The sequence below is a fragment of the Trichosporon asahii genome, assembly GCF_000293215.1.
Source record: "Trichosporon asahii var. asahii CBS 2479 unplaced genomic scaffold scaffold00051, whole genome shotgun sequence".
Lineage (NCBI taxonomy): Eukaryota > Fungi > Basidiomycota > Tremellomycetes > Trichosporonales > Trichosporonaceae > Trichosporon > Trichosporon asahii.
The window spans coordinates 578,925-598,482 of record NW_014040873.1 but is presented as its reverse complement, the minus strand read 5'-3'; the positions used below and the strand labels follow the sequence as shown (position 1 = coordinate 598,482).

Here is a 19,558-nt window from a genome sequence, read left to right as displayed (position 1 = left end):
ACTAGAAGGATTTGGATTTGTTCAGTCAGAGGAGAAGTCATCCCGCATAGATTCGGGGCCTCCAACACTCGGAGGCTATGTGCCTGCGCGTCGTGCGCCGACGGCGACGCGCCAACATAACGCATGTACTTGATTGCTGTACCACGACAAAACTCCTATTCTCGCAAGAAAAGTTCAAGATATGCTTCTAATCTATCTAACCCACTAACCATACAGCCCGCGCCCGGGAGAGCTGACTCCAGAAGGAGGGGGGGTTAGTAGCCCTTCTCCGGATCGATGACGTTCATGGGTTCCCCGCCCTGACGCACGCGCTCGACGCTGGCAATCATCATATCCGTCCCAGCGTCAAAGTATCCGGCAAAGTCGCTCGAGTTGTGGGGCGTGATGACAGCGCGCGGGTGCGAGAGCAGGGCATGGCCCTTCGGCAGGGGTTCCGGGTCGGTCACATCGAGTCCGACGGCGAGCAGGCCCTCGGGCTGGTCAAGAGCGGCGAGAATGTCCTCTGTGTGTCAGCTGGACTTACTCCTAACTCCAACTCGCGCTGACAAAAGAAGCGGCGGAAGCAATAGCAGCGGAAAGCAGGAGCGGCAGGAGCGGCGGACTCACCAGACTTGGCCAGATCACCCCGACCGACATTAATGAAGATGGCGTCTTTGGGCAGCTGGGCGAAATGCTCGCGCGTGAGCATGTAGTGCGTCTGCGGCGTGCTGGGCAGGGACGCGATGAGGATCTCGCTCCGGTTCAGGAACTGCTTGAACGACTCGGGGTCGCTGGTCGAGTAGTACTGCTCTGGGATCGTGCCCTCCTTGTCCCCAGTGCCCGGGATGATGTACTGTGGGGTCAGCTACCCTCCATTCTAACAGATTTCAGCTCTGGTGCACCCCAACTGTACTCCGGGGTGCGCTCGACTTACGCCGTCATCGACGCGCCGCTCGCCGCGCGAATTCGCCGCAATGACCTTGATCCCGAACGCTTGCAGGAGACGCGCCGTCTCGCGCGCAATCGCGCCGTACCCGAGCAAGCCCGCCGTGCGGCCGCGCATCTTGTAGTAGCTCGTCGCGCCGAAGGAGGAAGAGGGCGCCTCGTTCGGGTCCGGGCGGTACTTCATCTCGTTGCGTGCGGGCCAGCGCTTCTCCGCCTGTAGAGTTGTTAGCGACGTGGTCTGCTCCGAGGTGGGGGATGTGTGGGGAGAGGGAGGGAGGAAGGGAGGCTACTCACCCGCGTAATATACACCGACGTGTGGATGTTCATGTACACTTCACGTCAGCTTGCAAACCAAACGAAGCTCACAGTTGACGATTTGGCCGATGATGTACTGCGGGATGCTGTATGCGTGGATACCGGAGGTGTTGCAGATCTTGATCTGCTTCACCAGCTTGGGGTCCTGGAAGGCAGGATGCTTCAGCGCCATGTTGGCGCCAGCTGGGGACGTCAGCTAATCTGCATCGTGATGATCACAGCTCTGTTGCAGATCTGCTCTCGCCTTTCTCCCTCCTTCAACTCCTCCGTTGTCCTCCCTTCCCCATTGCTTTACCTCGCTCGTTATCCCCAGCTTGGCCCCTTCGATACGCGATGCCCCTACTACAACAGAACCCAGGGCACGGACTCACCACTGGTAAGCTGCACAATCTTCGTTTTGCCCAAATCCTCCTCCCTCACATCATCCGGCAACCCGAGCCAATTACAGAACCATATTTCCGTCGCCTGCACGACGTCGCGCGGCGGCGCCTCGTCCCGGTTCGGGAAGTAGTGTACCGTCTTGAACGCCTTGGCGCACTTGTCGCGCGACTCTTGCGCCAGCTCAAACGTAATAGTGAGTGTGTCGAGGACCATTGTCGTTCCGCTCTGTTTCAGGTTCCGACGGAGAGGACGGAGAGTATCAAGAGGACGAGTGGGGGATGGGGAATGGGGCGTCGATAGGCGGGCAAGCGCGGGTGGTCGAGGAATGTCGAGTGACCTGCTGGCGATCAAGATAGATAGCGGATGGAGGAGATGGGTATGGCTGATGTAAGCACCCGATGTCCTACTGCGTTAAGGATGTGGAGTTGATGCGATGAGATGTCGAGTCGCGAGTCGTCCGTGACTACTTTCCTGACTCCTTCCTGACTTTGCATCTCCGGCGCGTTCTCCGTCATGTGTCGGGGCTGGCCGATGACACGTGGGACGCCATGAACGACCCAGCCCTCCTTGTGATCTTCCCGAGCCTTAGTTCTATTGCTTCATGCAGCGAAAGCGCTCCAGGTGGCAAGCAAGTCATGAAATGCAAAGGGTCGTAAACGCTACAATGCTTATGGGGGGTATATATGTGTGCGTGCGCGCCGTCTGCACGTCTTGATTAGTGAGGAAGAGGCTAGGTCGCGCCTCCACGTCCTTCCCTAGCCTGTCGTCTCCATGCGTTTGGAGCTCGCTTTGCTCGCTCACCCGCTCACCACCCGCCAACCATTCCTCCCGACTCGAAGAAGAGCTTCTCGAATCCGTCGAATGGGTTGCCCTCGACCTGTGAGATATCCTGGAGCTCGACAAAGTTGTCCTTGATCTCGTCCGGCTTGACATGGGGATGGATCGCGAGGTCGGTGCACATCCACGGACTGAGCTTGACGTCGAGGAGGGCATAGTTTAAGCTCGGCTCCGAAGCGCGGTCGACCTTCATCTTCTTGATGAGCTTGAAGATGGGCCGCTCCTGCTCCGCGCCAAGATGCTTCAGGAGGTTACTGTGCACGAACAGGGGCGGGTAGTTGCCCTGCCCCTCCGGGATCGTGATGTCGTATTGCAGCATCGTGTGGCCGCAGAAAGACCCAGAGTTCTGGAGGTATCCGAGGGCTGAGAGCCAGCGCTGGCTGCGAGCGTAGGGGATGTCGAGCGCGCGGAACGCCCACCGGAACGTATCCTTGTCGCCTCCGCAGAGCTTGAACCAGAACGCGTCGTCGGCCATCATGCCCGTCGCGAGCCAGAGGGCGGCGAGGTTGAGTCCCCCATTGCCCGCTTTGTCAAAGACAATCTGGCCCGACTCAAAGGTCCACTCGTCGAACGAGCACGGCTCGCCGACCACGCGCCAGATCGCATTGTCGGGGTGGTCCTTTGTGATGTCGGGCCAGAAGACGGCGCCGCCGTGGTTCTTGTACAGGTCTGCGTCGAAGAGATGCTCCACCTTCCCCAGGGGGATGTTGTCCGAGTCCAGCGACAGGACTTCCCGGAACGAACTCTCGATCATCGCGCTGCTCTTGATCTGCCAGTTCTTCCACCGGCCAGCCTTCTTCTCCGCGTTGCGCACCTGCATGACCTTGCCACCGAGCTCCTCGATGGCACTCCGCTGACCAGCATCGGTCAGCTCGCCCTCGTAGTGGAACACCTCGATCGGCAGCGTATTCCCATAACTCTTCAGCATGCGGAGGAGCGTGATCGCGCGCTCGGTCGTGTCCTTGTTGCCCGCAGTGAGCACAATGCCGCGCCCCTTGCCCGTGCTGTTGCCGTTCTCGCCATCAGAGTGGACAAGGTTATACCCCTCCGCCTGCCGTGCCGCGAGATACTGCACGAGCTCGGCGCGTTTCTGCCTAATCTCCTCGGGCTTCAGCGCACGCCAGAATGGGCCGTCATTCTTGAGCTGGTCCGGGTTCACGAGCAGCTTGGCGAGGTGCGCAGGGCAGTGGTCGTGGTTCGCCGCCTCGTCGTGCGACAGCGCCGGCCGGCGGAGGAAGGCTTTGAGCGCCTTCCCAAGCCGCGGCTCGCCGTCCAGCTCGTGCGGTAGCTGGCCTGACGGGAACCACTGCTCGTACTCCTTCGGTAATGGTGCTTCGTCCGTCGCGCTGATTCCGACGGGTCCGCCCCGGCCTGACCCGCCGACCCAGGACGAGGGGACGACATGCTGCCGTGTCGTTGGGTGGCCGAGGAGCAAGAGCGACGTCACGAGCAGAAGCAGCAGGAGCGGTACGAACGGCGGTGCTCGACGCAGTATTGGGGGGATCGGGAACGCCATCTTCGGAAAATTGCCCGGGCTGAGGCTAAGCCTGCTGTGTCTTCTTCACGAGTGTGCGCGATCGTGCGGGATAGTACGGTCGTACGTCGCCGTGTCCGGTGCGCAACGGCTAAGCACTAGCGACCAGCTGTGCTGGAGGCGATGGCGACCGGTACCTGTTTGAGGAGACAGCCCCGGCTAGTCCTGTCCAGGTCCGTTGTTTCCAAGGATACGGAGGACAGGCCCTAAACCGCAATCGCTGTGTCGCTCGGTCTTGTATTCGCACTACCCCGGCGCTGTGGGATGGAACGGCGTCGTCGGCTTATCGTGCGACGATGGCGAGTATTAGAGTTCAGCTGTATGCCGACTTGGGCGTGGTCAGTCGTCGGCGGTTAGTTGGTCGTTTGTCGGACGACGAGACGTGGTTGCGCCGAGCTGTCGTGTAATGCTGCGGCGCGGTGGTGCGGTTGCTTCGCGTCTCGCATGCATACCTGCGGAGCGATACCTCCACCGCACATCTCGGTGGAGGTAGAGGGAGAAGGGGACGTGCACCGTGGAAGTGGAGCTGGCGTGGGAAACCTCGCACCAGTTGCGGCCGTGGGAGAATGGCTTCGCACCAGCACCTTGAGATCATTCCGCGGGCGAAGGACAAGGCGCGGAAACAGTCTGGTCCGGGTGCCAGTGAGTGGAATGCGCGGGTGCTGCTCCGCGTGCAATGATCGAGTAAGCCAGAGTGACTCAGCTCTTATGTGAGAGCCAGACCAGGAAATGTGCAGGCCGATTGGCAGCCGAATTGCCAGTGCCGTGGGATGCCGTGAGCCGCCCAAAATTTCGGCAGGTAGTTCAGTCTCGAGGTCTCGAAAAGTCAAGAAACTCCACGAGCACGCGGTACCACGGACGAAGCCGTGTGCCGGGTGGCCGGACCGTTCACCGAGAAGCGAGACTTGAGCGAGCCCCAGCAAGTCCCCAGCGAGCCCCGGCGCGCCCAGCGCGGCAAGGCTGGCCAAGCCGTGGCGTCGAGGAGTGAGGGTCCGCAGAGTCTTTCCTGAGTTCCAGTTTTCAGGGGTGCCGTAAACATTGGGGGGACCGGGATTGCAACAGGGGTCGAAGGGGTGTGCACTACGGCCGGACACTGATGCTTGTGCGTTGTGTGTGTTGACTGTGTGGTAACGTATCTGTGTGTTTGTGTTCTGGTGTGGTTCGCAGCTTCTGACGCACTTGCGCACTCGACTATAATGTCTGACATGCCGTGGGCGGTGGCATGGCTCATTGACATAGGGCATGCGATCGCGCCTGTCTGACCGCCGGCCGCCTTTGGCCACCTCATCGCGCCTCAGACCTCAAGAAGGAGATAGGGCTCGACCCTCTGACCCTTCCATTGCATGCCGCTGAGCACGATCACGATCTTGGCCAGATCGCGATCTCGTTCTCGCGCTGAAATACACACGCAGGACCCTTTCGTCTCGGAGCCGCGCGCTGGTTCCATGTGCTCCACTAGTTCACTGAAAGGCAGGGTCGTGCGAGTCACAGAAGTTCGAGAACGCTGGGACTTAGGACGTCACTCCATCCGTCGGTGTTCCGCGATGGGCCATGGGTCATGTCATCGTGATTACGCTGCTTTATCTGCGGCATTCAATGAGACGTTGAAGTAGTCTAAGCAGGAGATGTCCGATGCCAACAGCCATGTAATGTAATTTAGCCAGAAGCTTGAATGCCGCAGAGAGGAGCGGAACAACTACCGCTACCGCTGGCGGCGATATGTGTGTTCGTCAGCAAGCCAACGATCCATGATGAGTATGCCGATGGCGGCCAAGTCTCCATGACTAGCGATGGGCCAGCCAAGTCTGGGTCTGGCCGCTGGCTGACGCCAGCTCAGCCAGCTCTGGCCAACGCTCGGGTTCGGGCTTGGCTTGGCCTGGTGTATTTCCTCAATACATCCACATGACAGGGCTGAACAGGGCCTGAGCGAGGCTGCACTCATTATATTGGTCGGCATAGGGATATGAATGCGATGCGGCTGAGAGTGTGGTGTTCTGTTCGGATCTGCACGCCGCAATGTGCGCACTGCCGCCTTGCCGTGGCTCGTGGCGCCCTCGGCGCCGTCAGAGGGCCAGCGCGCAGCGTATAGCGAGCATAGCGATAAACCCGGTCGGTCGGTATCCGGAGCTGCCCAGTGTCCGACATGGTCATGCGGCCAAGTGGCAGCCACCAAGGCTTGGCCCTACTCTGTCCCTATTGTGATGGTCCGTATCGGGCAGACTGTGTACCGGACTGTGCGCACTACACACAGCGTATTGCTGGTATGCTGGCGTACACACACTTACGCAATGCCAATAAGGCAAAGCTTCGCGGAGCCGGTACTCGCACGTCAGCACCTCCGTGCTCTCGGCCAATGTCGAGCCGTGACAAGCCATGACAAGCCTCGGGGTCTGACGTACGTGCACGATCGGGGTAATCATCCACTACTTTGTGCACCTTGTTATCTTGCGTACGCTCATCGCATGATCGATGTCGTTTGCACCGGTCTGCAGGTATGCAACCCAGTGACACAAGGTACATGCAAAACACAGACGCTACGAGAGCTCTGCAGAGTGTCTATTGGACGAAGTGGCAGACGTCGGTACGTCGACGAGTGTGTGCCGTGGCGAAATGATTCGCACGTCAGCAACCAACGGTAACAGCCAAAAGGCACAGAGGATACCTCCGATACGCAGTTGGCGAGACGAGACGAGATCTGTACCCCTTCACGTCTGAGCTACACCCAGTCGACCCCTCACCCCCCGTTACTCGTCGGGCCTGGTTGGGCCTGGTCGGAGCCTCGAGCCTGTGACATGACGGTACCTTAGGAACCTGGGTGAGCCTGGGGTTTGGAGAGGACCGCGGTACATGGCGGGGATGTGGCCATTTTCACCATTTTACGCTCAAGATTGGGTGAACCTGAACCTGAACCGAAAAACCATCATGACAACCGGCACTGGGAGAGTCGGCTGGCGCAGCACGGTGGGAAACAAAGTTATCTCGTCGCTCGCGGCGTTGCGCGCCGTAGAGCGCTCCGATGTACCCGCCGGTTTCTAGCTCCAACCAAAATCTCTGCAAACGCTAGGGGAAGCGTACCTACCTCTCTGCGTCTGGCGCTCTCACTGGTCGTCGGCCGTTGCCCGGCGCAGTTATGTTTGGCACCAGGCCATGTCAGGCAGTGAGCAGGCTGGATCATGCGACCGCGGCCGATAAAAGACCAGACGCCGCAGCGGTCAGCGGCGCGGGCCTGGGGTGAGGAGACGATCGACGAGGCGGTCAAAGACCGGCGCAGCGGTGTGCACAGCGAGCTGAAACACTCAGGACCAACGTAACAGCAACGTGCTGTGGGTCTCGACAAACAAGCATGTTCGCGTCAGTCTGCAGCACATCATGTGCTGCATGGCGGGGCATATCGAGTATGCCGTAGCCACGGGCCAGGTTTAGGGGGTCTCGGGCAGCGTCCAGCAGCAATGCAAGCGCACACGAAGGTCGCGAGGGTGGCGAGCTGATCCCCGACTGCGAACTGCGAGCGAGCTCGCCCTCCCACCCGGCCCAGGAGACATGGCAGTCATCTGACACAACCCCCAGACCCAGGCCAGACCTCTGTCGTGGTCGTTCGAGAGATCGGACTGAATACATGGCGCTCCACTCAGGAGTCTTCCGAGCGGAGGCAGGAGGCAGGCGTGCTCGCTCCAACATATGCAACAGTGAGCCCAGCTTGTGAAATGTGTAACAAGGTTTCCGCTCGCGTCCTGAGTGAGATATGGGGGAGATATGGGGTAACGATGGGGGCATTTCTGGTACTGCGTGGTCATGCGCTCGCCGTTCGCACGACATGAATGCGATGGAAGCAAAGAGACTCCTGGCAGTCTCCATGCACTTGGGAGTGCTGATGGGAGCACACTCCCTGACGAAGTGCGCATACGACAGGCGCCCGCAGCACACCTGCCTCCTGCACGTGTCGGGGTGAAACGTCGGTGTTCCGGCAGTGCTGTCAGAGAATGTTCATGGGTAGGCTGGGCTGCTGTCAGAAACCTGTCAGAAACCCGTCCGAAAGTCGTCAGAAATCATCACGGGGTGCGACGGGACTGGCCAGTGAAAGGGACGAGTGCGCCTGGTGACCTGGTGACATGCAGCAAGCGATGAGGCCTGAGGCCCTCGGTCTCACCCACTGCAGGCATACAAGGACCGTAGGTGCGCAAGCAGCCGTGTGCGTGCGGTGCTGTCCCGCCCGTCGGCCTGCCACTGCAGCACCTGCAGGCGGCGGCCAAGCCGGCGGCGTGCCCGCAAGCGCGCAAGCGCTACGCGAAATGTCTCAGAAACCTTGCAGAAGGGCTTCGGTTAGTGGCTCAGAAAACTTGCACAAAAGCTCTGGGCTCCATGGCTCCATCGATTAAGATGAAGATTAGGGTTCTAAATCACGCTAGTCAACAGGTCAGAACGCAAAGGTGGATTGTCGCGTTTGTCGCGAGCATGCGAGCAAGACAGCGAGCGAATCTGCACGCAGACGCGCCGAACGGCCGAGCGGTCCAGAGTCTCCAGAGTGGGAGGAAGTTGGGGCCAGCCTGGAGTAGATGGAGCCCGGCCCATGTCACCCTGTGAAGCCCTGCGTAGGAGGGAGATTCGACTGGCTGTTGGCTGACTAGATTCCCCGCCTGGCGGAGCATGGTGCGCCCATGTATGCAGAGAGAGGGTGTGTATGTACGGTGGTGTGTGGTGTTATCAGGGGCGGAATGGCGAGGGCCAGACTCGCCCCTGCACGGATCGGACCCTTAATCCGAACCCTGAGGAGGGCTGGCCAGACCTCGTAAACCGTGCGGCAGGGACCAAAGGTCGGCAGGGACAAAGACGATCACCAAGGCATGCTTCCAGAGGATGAAAGAGGATCGCGGTCCAGGCGTCGTCTGGCGTTGTCTGGCCCGGCACAACACCCGAGGCCAAGCGTGCCCCCAGCCCACCGAGTTGCACCCAGTCAGCCTGGCCGGACCAGTCACTTGAGGATTCTGCCCGGCATGCGGCCCGAGGGACCCCAGGCGCGAGTCGCGAGTGTCGCGGTCTCGAACTAGGTCTGTCTCGTTTCTAAGATTCAAAGGGACGGCCTGGGCTTTTACGGTCCACACCTTGCACGCCCTTGACACCCTCATCCCCCCTCCCTCCGACGCAGGCGCATGCACGCACGCAGCGAGAGGAAGACGAGAGAGAGAGCATAGTCGAGCCTCGCAAACGCACACCTGGACACCGGACCGTACATGCGTCACTAACGCTGTCCGCCCTAGCCCTTTGCCTTGCCGCTCGCTCGCTCGCGCTGTTGCTCGCGGCCTTCTCGCGGCCCTCTAGAGTATTCGTCGCGCTGGTTCACGCACGCTCCCAGGTCCTCGCCTCCAGGCCTCCAGGTCCAGCAGTCAGGTCCTCACCGTCACTAGAGTTGGTTCTCGTCGACGTCTCTCCCTGTCGCCCTTATTCCATGGCCCCTCTCCCCCCGCTCTCCTATCACACCTGCCTTCACTACTAGATCGACTCCTCCCTAGTTACCACACAACCAAACGTACCGCAAACCGCACAACCCGCTTGGCCGCTCTGCCGCGCAACCGCTCGAGTCTCCGACACTTTCCATTCGCACTCATTCCCTTCCATCTCTCTCACACACACCAACACTTCGTCTTTGACTTCTCCTCCGTATCATACTCCTTCCTCCGTCTCACTTGTCCCGTCCTCGTCGACATCCTCTCTCTCTCTCTCTCTCTCTCTCTCTCTCCCCAGCTCGACCCTCGGCGCCCTCCCCACCGCCCGACTCAGCTGTTCCCGCCCTCACCCCCAACAACGCTCGCTCGCTCGGCTTCCATTAACGACTGGAACACCCAATCTATCAGACGATTCTCCGAGTGTTCACATCGCCTTCACACCTTGTCACGCTGCCCGCTGAGCCCCTGTGCGATCTGCACGACTCTCACGGCCAGGCCCTTCCGACGCCCAGCTCACCACACGGCGCACTCATAATACACACACACGGTGCTTTCCCCACCTGTTCAACATTGCGCCGTCCGCCAGCAGCAGCACACACGTAGGTCATCGGGTTGGCTTTCTACAAAGTAGCAAGTTCAACTCTGTAGCATCAGGCAAAGTGTCTTCCACACTGTCTGTCCGTCGCTCCTACCGCGTTCGTTTGGCCTCGGCTGCCCGCCAACGTCGTTTAATCAAGGCAGCTGCAGACGCTGTAGACACACCAGCATCAGCAGTCAACGACCCTTTCCTCAAGCGCCTTCGCCGAGAGCGTCTGCTTCGACACAAGCAGAGGCCGTCCCCCCAGCAACTCAAATCGCAACAACGCCTCCGGCGGAGCAGCTTTGGTGTTACGAGGGGAATGCCCGTCGTTTCGCAGCCTGTCCCTCCCACCACTCACCTCCCCTCCCACGACAAGGCGTCCTTTGCGACGTCAATCCCGTCAGAAGCTACCAGACCCCTCATCCCTTCTGTGAAACCCGTCAACATGTCTCCAATGGCGGCGTCTCCGATGGTTGCCGGTCCCAGCACTGCATGGCCTTCATCAGCAACGCAGTCTAGGTTCTTCCTTGTCGACATTGACGAGCCGGCCATGCCCACAGCAGCTCTCGGGTCGCCACCGCAGAGCTTCTCTCGATGCTCGGTGAGTCCTTTTGTTTTTCCTTGCCTCCCCACCCAAATGACCTCGGCTAGTCACACTGGGGCTTCCAACCCGCTTTCCTCCCTGATTCTGCGCACTCCTTCACCCGGTCCCACTTTCCCCATCTTGCAATTCGGAAGCTGACCCGAACAGAGCGAGCCACCGTCAAACCGTGATGGCGAGTACCGTCGCCAGCGGTCGTCGAGCGACTCGATCTCGCGGACACCGAGCATTCCAGATTCCAACGATAGCCATGTCGATCTCAAGTCAATGGGTGCTGCGCCTGTGCCTATCACTGTAAGTGTCCAGAACCAATCCGGGCGCGCAGTACGGTCCGGCCCAGTCTCGAGTCCAGATCCAGTTCTGCGCAGTCTCAGCCTAGTCTCATCGGTCGTCTTGCTTCGAAGAGAGAGGCACCACCCTCAGACGAGTCTGCCGCGTTCATGCTTGCATGGTCCTGAAAGCGTCGTTTAATTTCTGGACTCTGCGCACGTCGGACAAGCTCCATCCTGCTGCGGAGTGAAGATGAAGCGGGGTGGCACCCCCCCTTCTTAATTACTTCCATGCTAAGGGTCCGCTGTATTGAAAAGGCGTCGATCCTGTATTCCTGGCCTGGCTGGCAGGCTTGCTTCCGAAATTGAGGTCACACCTCGAGACTGCAACCACCCTGCATCCATGCTCCTCTCCCCTGTCTACACCCGACCACCCCTTTCACGCCGTGCACTGTCCATTGGAACACTCTCGCTGACGTTTGCAGCCCCCGAAATCCGACAATGCAAAGTTCCTTCCGCCCGAGTCTCTGACGTCGCTGACCGTTGCGTCCGAGCCAACGTCGCCGCTGCGGCAGTGCAGCCTGCCGTCCAAGGCGCCGCCGCTGCAGCCCGAGCCTCTCGAGGCGCCGCCGTTCCCGCGCCACGACTCGGAGCCGATCACGACAACGTACCACCCGTTACGCTCGTCGCAGTACACGGACCTGTTCCTGCTCGAGCCGCACGAGTACGACTCGATCGCTGATTCGGAACTGATGCGCCTGTACGACCGCGGCGTCATTGATGGGCGTATTCTGGAGCAGATTGTCGACGCCAGCATCCGCATTCAGCGCGCGTGCACCGATGCCGACCGCGCAGTCAGCATCAAGACCCGCCGTGCCATGATCCGCCACGCCCTCGAGGAGTAGAGATGTCGAGAGGCAGTCGCAGCCCTAGCCCCCGATCTCCGGGTAGCCGAGGGCTGACGTTCCACGCAGTCGCAGACCACTCCAGGCGGCTGTGCCTGAGTGTCGGTGCGACATGCGACGCAAGTGTGCAGGCGCATGCGCCGGTGTAACATCAATGCACCGGACTGCGCACGCACGCAGCTGCGGGTAGGTGGGGGCCCAGACTCCAACCGCCTCCACTGGCTACGAACCTCACAGGCGACAGGCGATCACGCGGACCGAGGCAGAGACAAAGACGACATGTACGAGACCATCACACAGCTGTACGACATAGGAATTCCAACACTTAAGAGCGGAAGAAGCACACCCCATGCCCACTTGCACAATCCACGGCCGACAGCTCGGCCCAACCGATCCACCGACGCATCTCCATTGTTCTGCATAGCATCACCACCCCAAGCTCCCCTCACTACCTCGGACGTTGGGCAGGCGAGCGGCTGTCGCGTACCTCGGCCGACCGAATCTTGTCGCCGACTTCCGTCGAACGTCGCCCCGCACCAACGTATCAACCAACCAACCTTGTTTTTATTCTCCTTTATTTTTGGGATAATAATTGGGATCAATCTTCATCACTACACTTTGTATGGAACACACGGAGCTTCTGCAACAATACCTGCGAGCGAGGAACGAGGACACGGCCGGCGGCACTGCGGACCGAAGGACTGAAGGATAGCGCCCACGACTCTTGGGAATCGCCGAGGGATCGCGGATCTGGCGGTCTGGCGGCAAGAATGTGCCTGGCATGTCTGGAACGAGGACATGGGCGACAACTGACCGAGCCGCCCACCGAGCAACCGAGGAGTACTGCGAGTCGACGTGTGCGTGTGCGATCAGTTTCTAAACGCCCGCCACCGCCTACTTCGTCGTGCCCGACAGATCTCTGCGAAGGCACGAGGGGGCTTGTCCGTTGCCTCTCGGTCAGCAATCAGAGTGCCCGCCTCGTTCCGTCTGTCCCTGTTCAACACATGTGCATTCCCCCCTTCTTCTCCCCCCCACATTCTCCGACCACTTCCGCCACATCTCATCACCACACCCCCACACACACATCACACAGACCGTCTCATTTGTATACCACCCCCAAACAACAATGCAGCAATACACACGCTCCGCTACGCTCACGACACCTCACGAACTGCGTAGACCGTAGATATCCGGCTGTCGCCTATGTACCATACCACACCATCACTGAACACTTATCAAAGTACATAGAATCTATCTTTCTCTCTCATCAAATTATAGGGTGTACCAAGTCTGCAAGTCAGAAGCATGCATGGACAATACTTGGCCAGTCCCGAGCCGCGAGCGGCGAGCGTAGCGAGCCGCACAGCTAACGGACGATGGAGGGCCTGGAGCAGATCCTGCAGGTGGGCAAGCGCTATGCGGAGCGCCACTGACGCATCGGCATATCACCATTGATCTCGTCAGCCAGCATGTGTGAGGTGATCTAGATGGTTGCACATGCAACCAGCTCATGAGTGAAGGAGATCGGTGACTCAGCCAAAGGTCCAGACTGAGATGACGGTGGCATCTGGTCTGTGCGCCACCACATCATCCAGACTTCGGCCCCGCTAACGTGTGGTCCCGTGGTTCATGACGTTCTCAGGTCGATCACTGAATATGGGCTGATGCGAGTGCCTCCGTCCTAAAAGTTCGTGGCGCTTACTCGCCTCCCCGCATCCTCATATCTACCATACCTCTGTCAAGCGTTCTCTTGGGGCACAGCAGAAATGGCAGAGGTCTAGAGAGGAGATGGCGTTACGGCCTTAGAATGTCCTCGGGCCTAGCAACGCTCCAAGGAACTGTATCATGGGCGGCGAGAGTACTCCGTGTTCTCGTGCTCGGGCGTGTGGTGCAGGCACGTCCATCTCCGTCTCCGTGTCCAGCTGGCAAGCTGGTCCGACAGACTCCGACATGTCTGCGCATGCGCTCTTCTTCGAGTAATCGACGCCGCCTGTCTCTTATCGTGCATGTCGTGACTGCCAGGGTGCTTCCTTCGTCGGGATGAATATCAGGGCCAGCACCGACCCAGAAATGACACGGAGGGTGACGCAGACAACTAACCGACCCGTCCAAAGTCGCAGCAGCACGACGACCGATCGCTGTCCAAAATAGCACGACTGGCTATTGGGTGATCACACAAGACCCAATGTCTTGATCGAGACGGAAGTGGCGACGAGTGCATGCCGCGGTGTCGTTCGGGCCGTCGTTCGATGCTAACCGCACACCGCGAGGACGCAGCACGCAATGTGTCTGGGGCCGAGGTACGTGACGGAGCCGAGCGTCCCATGGCCTGGCCCAAGCTGTCCCCAACCGTCGCCCGCCTTGGTCCTCGGGTCTCGGAGCCGTCACCCTCCAACGGATGCGTTCCAAGAACACGGCCCAAATCCACCGCACTGGCCCATGTCTCTGTTGTGACCTCGAAAAAACTGATGAATACGAAGTCCAACTCTGTTCCAAAACTCTCCAGGCGCCATCAGCCCAGAGACTTCAGAGTTGCGCCGCAAACAGAGGGCCTGAGGGACATGAATTGCGCGCCAGAACGTTGTACCCCCTCATGTAGCCAAAACGCACATCTCGCACCGGGCTCAAACGTTCGTTTGAATTGCCCAGTCTACTCGACCTGCTGTACAAGGCGGAGATGAGGCACGAAGCAGATAGGAGGCACAGGCACGATGAAACATTCATGTCGGGTTAGAGTTCCTTTTAGCGCGGTCCGGCGCTCCGAGGCGCACGAGGGCGCGCGAGGACGCCGGCGGCGCCCGTGCCACCGAGGCAGCGAGGCAGCGTTAGCCACGCAGTGTGCCGAGCTTAAATCCTCCGAGTAGTGTGCGAAGGTACGAGGGTCCGTTGCTCCGAGGGGCAGCTCAAACAGATCGATGGATCTCGCCCCTCCGCCCCAGCCGCAGGTACCACTAGCGCGAGTAGTGTACCCCAGCAGCCAGACAGGTGAGAGACTAGGAGGTCTAAGACTGTTCCTGCCCGTGTTCTGGTTCAGAAATCCAGAAATCCAGCATCTGCCACCGAGCGTCACACTTGCGGCAAGGCACGGAGGTCGTTGGTACGCTGCTGTTGTTGAAGCTAGCGACACCGGTTGTCGGGATCACTAGCGCGATCTCACCTGCTTCGGCTGTACGACACGAGCCCGCGAGCCTGCGGCGGCGTAACGACGCACCGCCGCTAATAGGGGGAGTGTTGGGGACCGTTGCTGTGGAATCTGGCCATGGCCGACTAGGTGTACGAAGTGTACGACGCCTCCCAGACAACCGGTGCTCCGTGCTCACAGCCGCTCACCGCCGGCTCACTGCCTCGCCTTGCCCAGACACTCCCACTTGACAACTTGGCGATGCATTTGCCGTACCTGCTGGCTCGAGAGGTACCTCGATGCCTGGATCGCATGGATCGTCCGAGGCACAAGACGTTACAAAGGAGAAAAGAAAAGGCACTGGATATTCCCCGGCCCAGGACCACACTTCACTAGCGTCACTAATACGACGTGCACGACGACGACGACGGCTACCCCGTTCGTCTCAGATTGCTGTATTCCCGCTCAGACGCCGGTTCCTCTTCCTCCGTTTCTTTCTTCTTCTGGTACGAACGAAAACTCTCCGCGGTATCGCTGGAGCAACGCCCTTTGTTCCTGTCGAGGATGATCTACTCGTCGTCAGTCGTTAGTCGTAAGTCTGGCCACAAGTCAGTCGCGGGTTGATCTTGGCGACGACATGATGCATCGGATGCATCGCATGCGCCGCCTGGTGCGGGTGCCGAGAGCGACCTTTCACTCTTCCGCCGCCATCGAACGGGCTCTGAACACTTATACCAGCTTGCCGCCACCTAGATACGGGTCGGGACGTGCTCGCAGCCGTTCGCACGACTCGCGGCTCGCTCGACCAGCACTACTGTTCTCCAGCCAGTTCCCTCGCCCGCCTAGCCTCCTCAAACATGGCCTCCAGCTCCTTGCCCTCTCCCCATCCCATGGCCTTCTCCCACTCCTGCTCCTGGTACCCTTCCTCCTCCTCGCTATCCCCTTCCTGTTGCAGAACAGGCTTCATCTGCCGATGCGCCGTGAGCACGCTCTGGGCCAGTTTCGAGTTGGCGCCGTCAATCATCGAAGACGTGTTGCGCGCTTTCCGCGCTGAGGTTGCTGAGGGCGGTTTCGGGGCGAGTTGGGCCGGAGGAGGGTTCAGCGTCGGCGGCACGGGGACGTCGCGGGCCGTGTCGCGTTCACGGATCACGAGCGTGTCGAGGAGGTCGTGCACTTCGCTGGCTTCGGGGGCTGGGGCGTCGGCAGGTGCGGCCGATGCGGAGTCGGCGGCGGCAGATGCCTGAGTCGCCATGGGCCGGGAGGACTGTTGCGATGCCGCCGGGCGGGGTTGAGGGACAGCCGCAGCCGCACCTCCAAGAGGAGCAGATGTAGCAGCAGCAGCGCCCACGGTCTGGCCGCCAACCGCCGAAGCCAACGGCGGAGGCTGGGAAGCTATCGTATTCCTGCCACCAGTGCTGGCGGCAGCGGCGCCGTCGATGTCCATGCCCTCGCCCCCAGCAGCAGCAGCAGGCTTAACGCGTCGATACTGTCCATTCCGCCCTCCTTCCCAGACCAGCTCCCACCTCTCCTCCATATCCTCCAACAACTCCATCGGCGCAACTTTGCCTCTGAGCCACGCCGCCTCCGAGCCCAGATTCTCCCGTACCCATTGGGACTTGACGCGGCATTTCTTGCTGCAGAACCCTTCGTCCGCGTTCCCCTCTACTTCCTTTATCGTCTTGGCCCTGGCGCTGATTTGGAATCGCTTATGAGCCCGATAGGGAGCTGCGGGAGGGTTTGAGCAGAGCGGGTACGAACAGAGGCCGTTCAGATGGCGCTCGTGCTCGACCTCGGCATATTGTCCTGCGTGCATGTAGGAGAGCTGCGGTCAGCTAGAATCTCCAAGGCGCCTCAGCTTCTGCCACGATCTCCTCGAGCGCCGCATATACGGCGAGTTCATGGCTCGCCTCACGCCTAGGCAGTCGCGGAGGGTGGCCCTGCAGTATCAGAAGGGAAAGTACACTCACTGCCTTCTGGAACGGTCCCCGGTCCACCGTCTCCTCCATAACCCTGTCCATCCACTTATCAACCCGCCGCGCAAGTTCAGCCTTACGCTTCAGTGCGCGAAAGTACTCCTCCTTGTCCTGCGCGCCCGTGCCTGCAATGCTGGACTCGGCGACACGGAGCGTCATGGGCTGTTTCAGCGTGCGCGTTGTTGGCCCCGGCGCCGCTTTCGAAGACGCGGCGGGCTGAGAGGGCGGGCGCGCGCGGGTTCGCGAGGGGCCGGCGACGACGTCCCCGGGCGAAAGGGTGGTGCTGTTCATCGCTGAACGTTAAAAGTCGTGATCTGCGTCTTCCAGTAGAGCCGAGGGAGCGGAGATAGTTGGTGACGCCTTTGTCGTGTCTAGGTCGTTTGTTGATGTAAGATCAGCGAGAAGTTCGTCGAGACACTTCCAGAGCGTGATGATGTCAGGACGTGCCGAACATGACTTAGCGGGAGCAATTTAATCAGGTCCTTGTATCATCGGACTTAGACGACTGGTCATCTCCATTGTGCACCTGCGCGTCGCGACACGTCGAGTTTTATCAGCTGCCAAACAGCGGTCCAGTCAATCGTACATCTCAACACCGGGTCTAGAGGTGGTAACCTGATTATGCTTGCATCCTCGTACAAGAGTTTGCGGATTTCCAGATGCAGAGTGAAACTGTAGGGTTTGCTTTTATCCGACCCACTGGAGGGTCCTGTGGTTTCTACGAATATGGTGGTGGTACACATACACACCAAGAGTTTGCTACTTGCTCGAATCTATTCGTCTTCACGCCGCTTCTCCACACATCCCCGCTCACACCCCTGGCTCCCAAGCGGTCGGCAGTTCTGCCATCGCTGAGCACACACACAAAGTGTAATAGTTTGCACGCTGGGCGCGCTTAGAAGATGTCGTTGAGACCGGCCGCCTCGAGGCCGGCGTTCTCCTTGGCCGAAAGCTCCCAGTAGCCGTAGATGATCGTGACGGCCATCAGGATACCGGTACCCGAGCCGAGGGCGCCCATCATGTCGGCGGCGAACGAGAGGAGACCGAGGGTGGCACCACCGAAAGCGGCGGCAGTGGGGATGATGCGCTTGAGCTCCTTGTAGATCGAGGCGTCGCGGTGGCCGGCGAGGGTCATGTTCTGATCCTTGAGCTGCTTGGCAACGTCACGGGGGCCGGAGCCGGAAACCTCAATCCAGGTCTTGGAGAAGATGGCGCAGGCAGTGACGATGAAGGCGACGTAGACGACAGTGTGGAAGGGGTCGGAAACGACGTCCTTCAGCGAGTGAGGAGCCGAGAGGTAGTAGGAGAGACCAGAGACGGCAGAGAGCTGGGCCGAGCCCTCCTCAGCCTCCCAGACACCGAGAAGACGGACGAGGAGGTTGTTGGGGAAGCGCGAAGCGAGCATCTGCGAGATGAGGAAAACGTTCGAGGTAAGCGCAGACTCGAGCATGATGGGCATGTTCGAGGTGTAAAAGAGCTTGACGGGGTAGGTACCACGCTGGCCGCGCATCTTGGACGACTTGATAGGGATCTCGACACGGAAGCCCTGGAGGTAGATGACGAGAGCAAAGACCGCAATAGTGGAGATGAGGTTCATCATGTTGGGGAGACGCTCGCGGAAGAAGGCCTCCTTGAGGGCGCGGGTCTTGTTGTTCGAGGTGAAGAGAAGGTGGAAGAGGGCAATGACGGCACCCTCAAACTCGGGGCCACGGCCAGTGTTGACAGTGTTGGGCGAGAAGGCCTTCCAGATGATAGACTCGCAAATGTTGGTCGCGATGAAGAGCGAGATACCCGATCCAAGACCGTAGCCCTTGGTGAGGAGCTCGTCAAGGAGGATGACAATGAGCGAGGCGGCAACAAGCTGGAGGATCAGGAGGAGACAGACACCGGGGCCGAGCGAGCTGGGAGCGCCGTAGAGACCGGTGAGGACGTAGACGGTAGCCTGGCCGAGAGCAATAATGAGGGCGAAGAGCTTCTGGGCCGAGCCGAAGAGGGCGCGGTCGTCCTTGAGAGAGTAGTCGACCTCGATGAGCTGGGCACCAGCAAGGAGCTGCATGATCATGCCCGAGGTGACGACGGGGGTGACACCGAGCTCCATGAGGGTACCACGGTTAGACGCGAGGATGGCACGGAGCCAGTAAAGGGGGTCGCTCGAGTCAGACGACATGATACCGTAGAGCGGGACCTGGGCCATGACGAGGAAAATAAGGAGCGTGGTAGCAGTCCAGAGGACCTTGTGCTGGAACGTGACCTGATGGTTAGCAACAATGGGGGCGCTTCAACCAACCTTGCGCTCAGGAGCAGTGACCTCGGGGAGGATGCTCATGAACGGGCGGACGAGCTCGAGAAGTCGGACTGGAGGGGGATTTTCAGCACAGTGCTACACACGACCAAGGTTAGGCGCGACTTACAACCCATTTTGACGAGAGATTCCACGAAGGGACGGAGGAGCCGTGAACCGGAAGGAGAGAGATAGAAGGAGTCCTGGTGTCGACGAGGACTTGAAAGGCGGTGGTGGGAGAAGGGAGGAGAGAGATGGGAGATGAGATGGCGAGGACGAGGAGGAGGAAGCGGATGAAGCGCTGGCGCGGGCTCGCTCAGTGGGCGACACGCTGGCATCCCTCAGGGACCAAAACCCGACCGCGAAGTGCCAGCGCTGCGGGCCATGCCATTTGGT

The 19,558-nt window shown here is 59.9% G+C and overlaps 6 protein-coding genes across 6 annotated transcripts; 2 read left to right on the top strand and 4 right to left on the bottom strand.

Moving 5' to 3' along the window:
- Nucleotides 1-254: 254 nt before the first annotated feature.
- On the bottom strand, nt 255-1,833 carry A1Q1_02612 (oxidoreductase; the record flags this gene model as incomplete). Its single annotated transcript, XM_014323873.1, has 5 exons — nt 255-502; nt 607-832; nt 914-1,138; nt 1,277-1,422; nt 1,611-1,833. 5 exons carry the CDS (start codon nt 1,831-1,833, stop codon nt 255-257), a joined length of 1,068 nt encoding a protein of 355 aa, XP_014179348.1.
- A 592-nt stretch (nt 1,834-2,425) lies between these two features.
- On the bottom strand, nt 2,426-3,973 carry A1Q1_02611 (uncharacterized protein; the record flags this gene model as incomplete). The annotated part of the gene is made up of 1 exon (XM_014323872.1): nt 2,426-3,973. One exon carries the CDS (start codon nt 3,971-3,973, stop codon nt 2,426-2,428), a length of 1,548 nt encoding a protein of 515 aa, XP_014179347.1.
- A 6,358-nt stretch (nt 3,974-10,331) lies between these two features.
- A1Q1_02610 (uncharacterized protein) lies at nt 10,332-11,071 on the top strand (the record flags this gene model as incomplete). Its single annotated transcript, XM_014323871.1, has 3 exons — nt 10,332-10,613; nt 10,764-10,907; nt 10,982-11,071. The coding sequence occupies 3 exons, from the start codon at nt 10,332-10,334 to the stop codon at nt 11,069-11,071; spliced, it is 516 nt and encodes a 171-aa protein (XP_014179346.1).
- Nucleotides 11,072-11,285: 214 nt separating this feature from the next.
- Nucleotides 11,286-11,624, top strand: A1Q1_02609 (uncharacterized protein; the record flags this gene model as incomplete). Its single annotated transcript, XM_014323870.1, has 1 exon — nt 11,286-11,624. One exon carries the CDS (start codon nt 11,286-11,288, stop codon nt 11,622-11,624), a length of 339 nt encoding a protein of 112 aa, XP_014179345.1.
- Nucleotides 11,625-15,719: 4,095 nt separating this feature from the next.
- Nucleotides 15,720-17,172, bottom strand: A1Q1_02608 (uncharacterized protein; the record flags this gene model as incomplete). Its single annotated transcript, XM_014323869.1, has 2 exons — nt 15,720-16,730; nt 16,876-17,172. The coding sequence occupies 2 exons, from the start codon at nt 17,170-17,172 to the stop codon at nt 15,720-15,722; spliced, it is 1,308 nt and encodes a 435-aa protein (XP_014179344.1).
- Nucleotides 17,173-17,776: 604 nt separating this feature from the next.
- On the bottom strand, nt 17,777-19,299 carry A1Q1_02607 (sec61p-like protein, Ssh1p; the record flags this gene model as incomplete). Its single annotated transcript, XM_014323868.1, has 3 exons — nt 17,777-19,120; nt 19,169-19,236; nt 19,293-19,299. The coding sequence occupies 3 exons, from the start codon at nt 19,297-19,299 to the stop codon at nt 17,777-17,779; spliced, it is 1,419 nt and encodes a 472-aa protein (XP_014179343.1).
- Nucleotides 19,300-19,558: the final 259 nt, after the last annotated feature.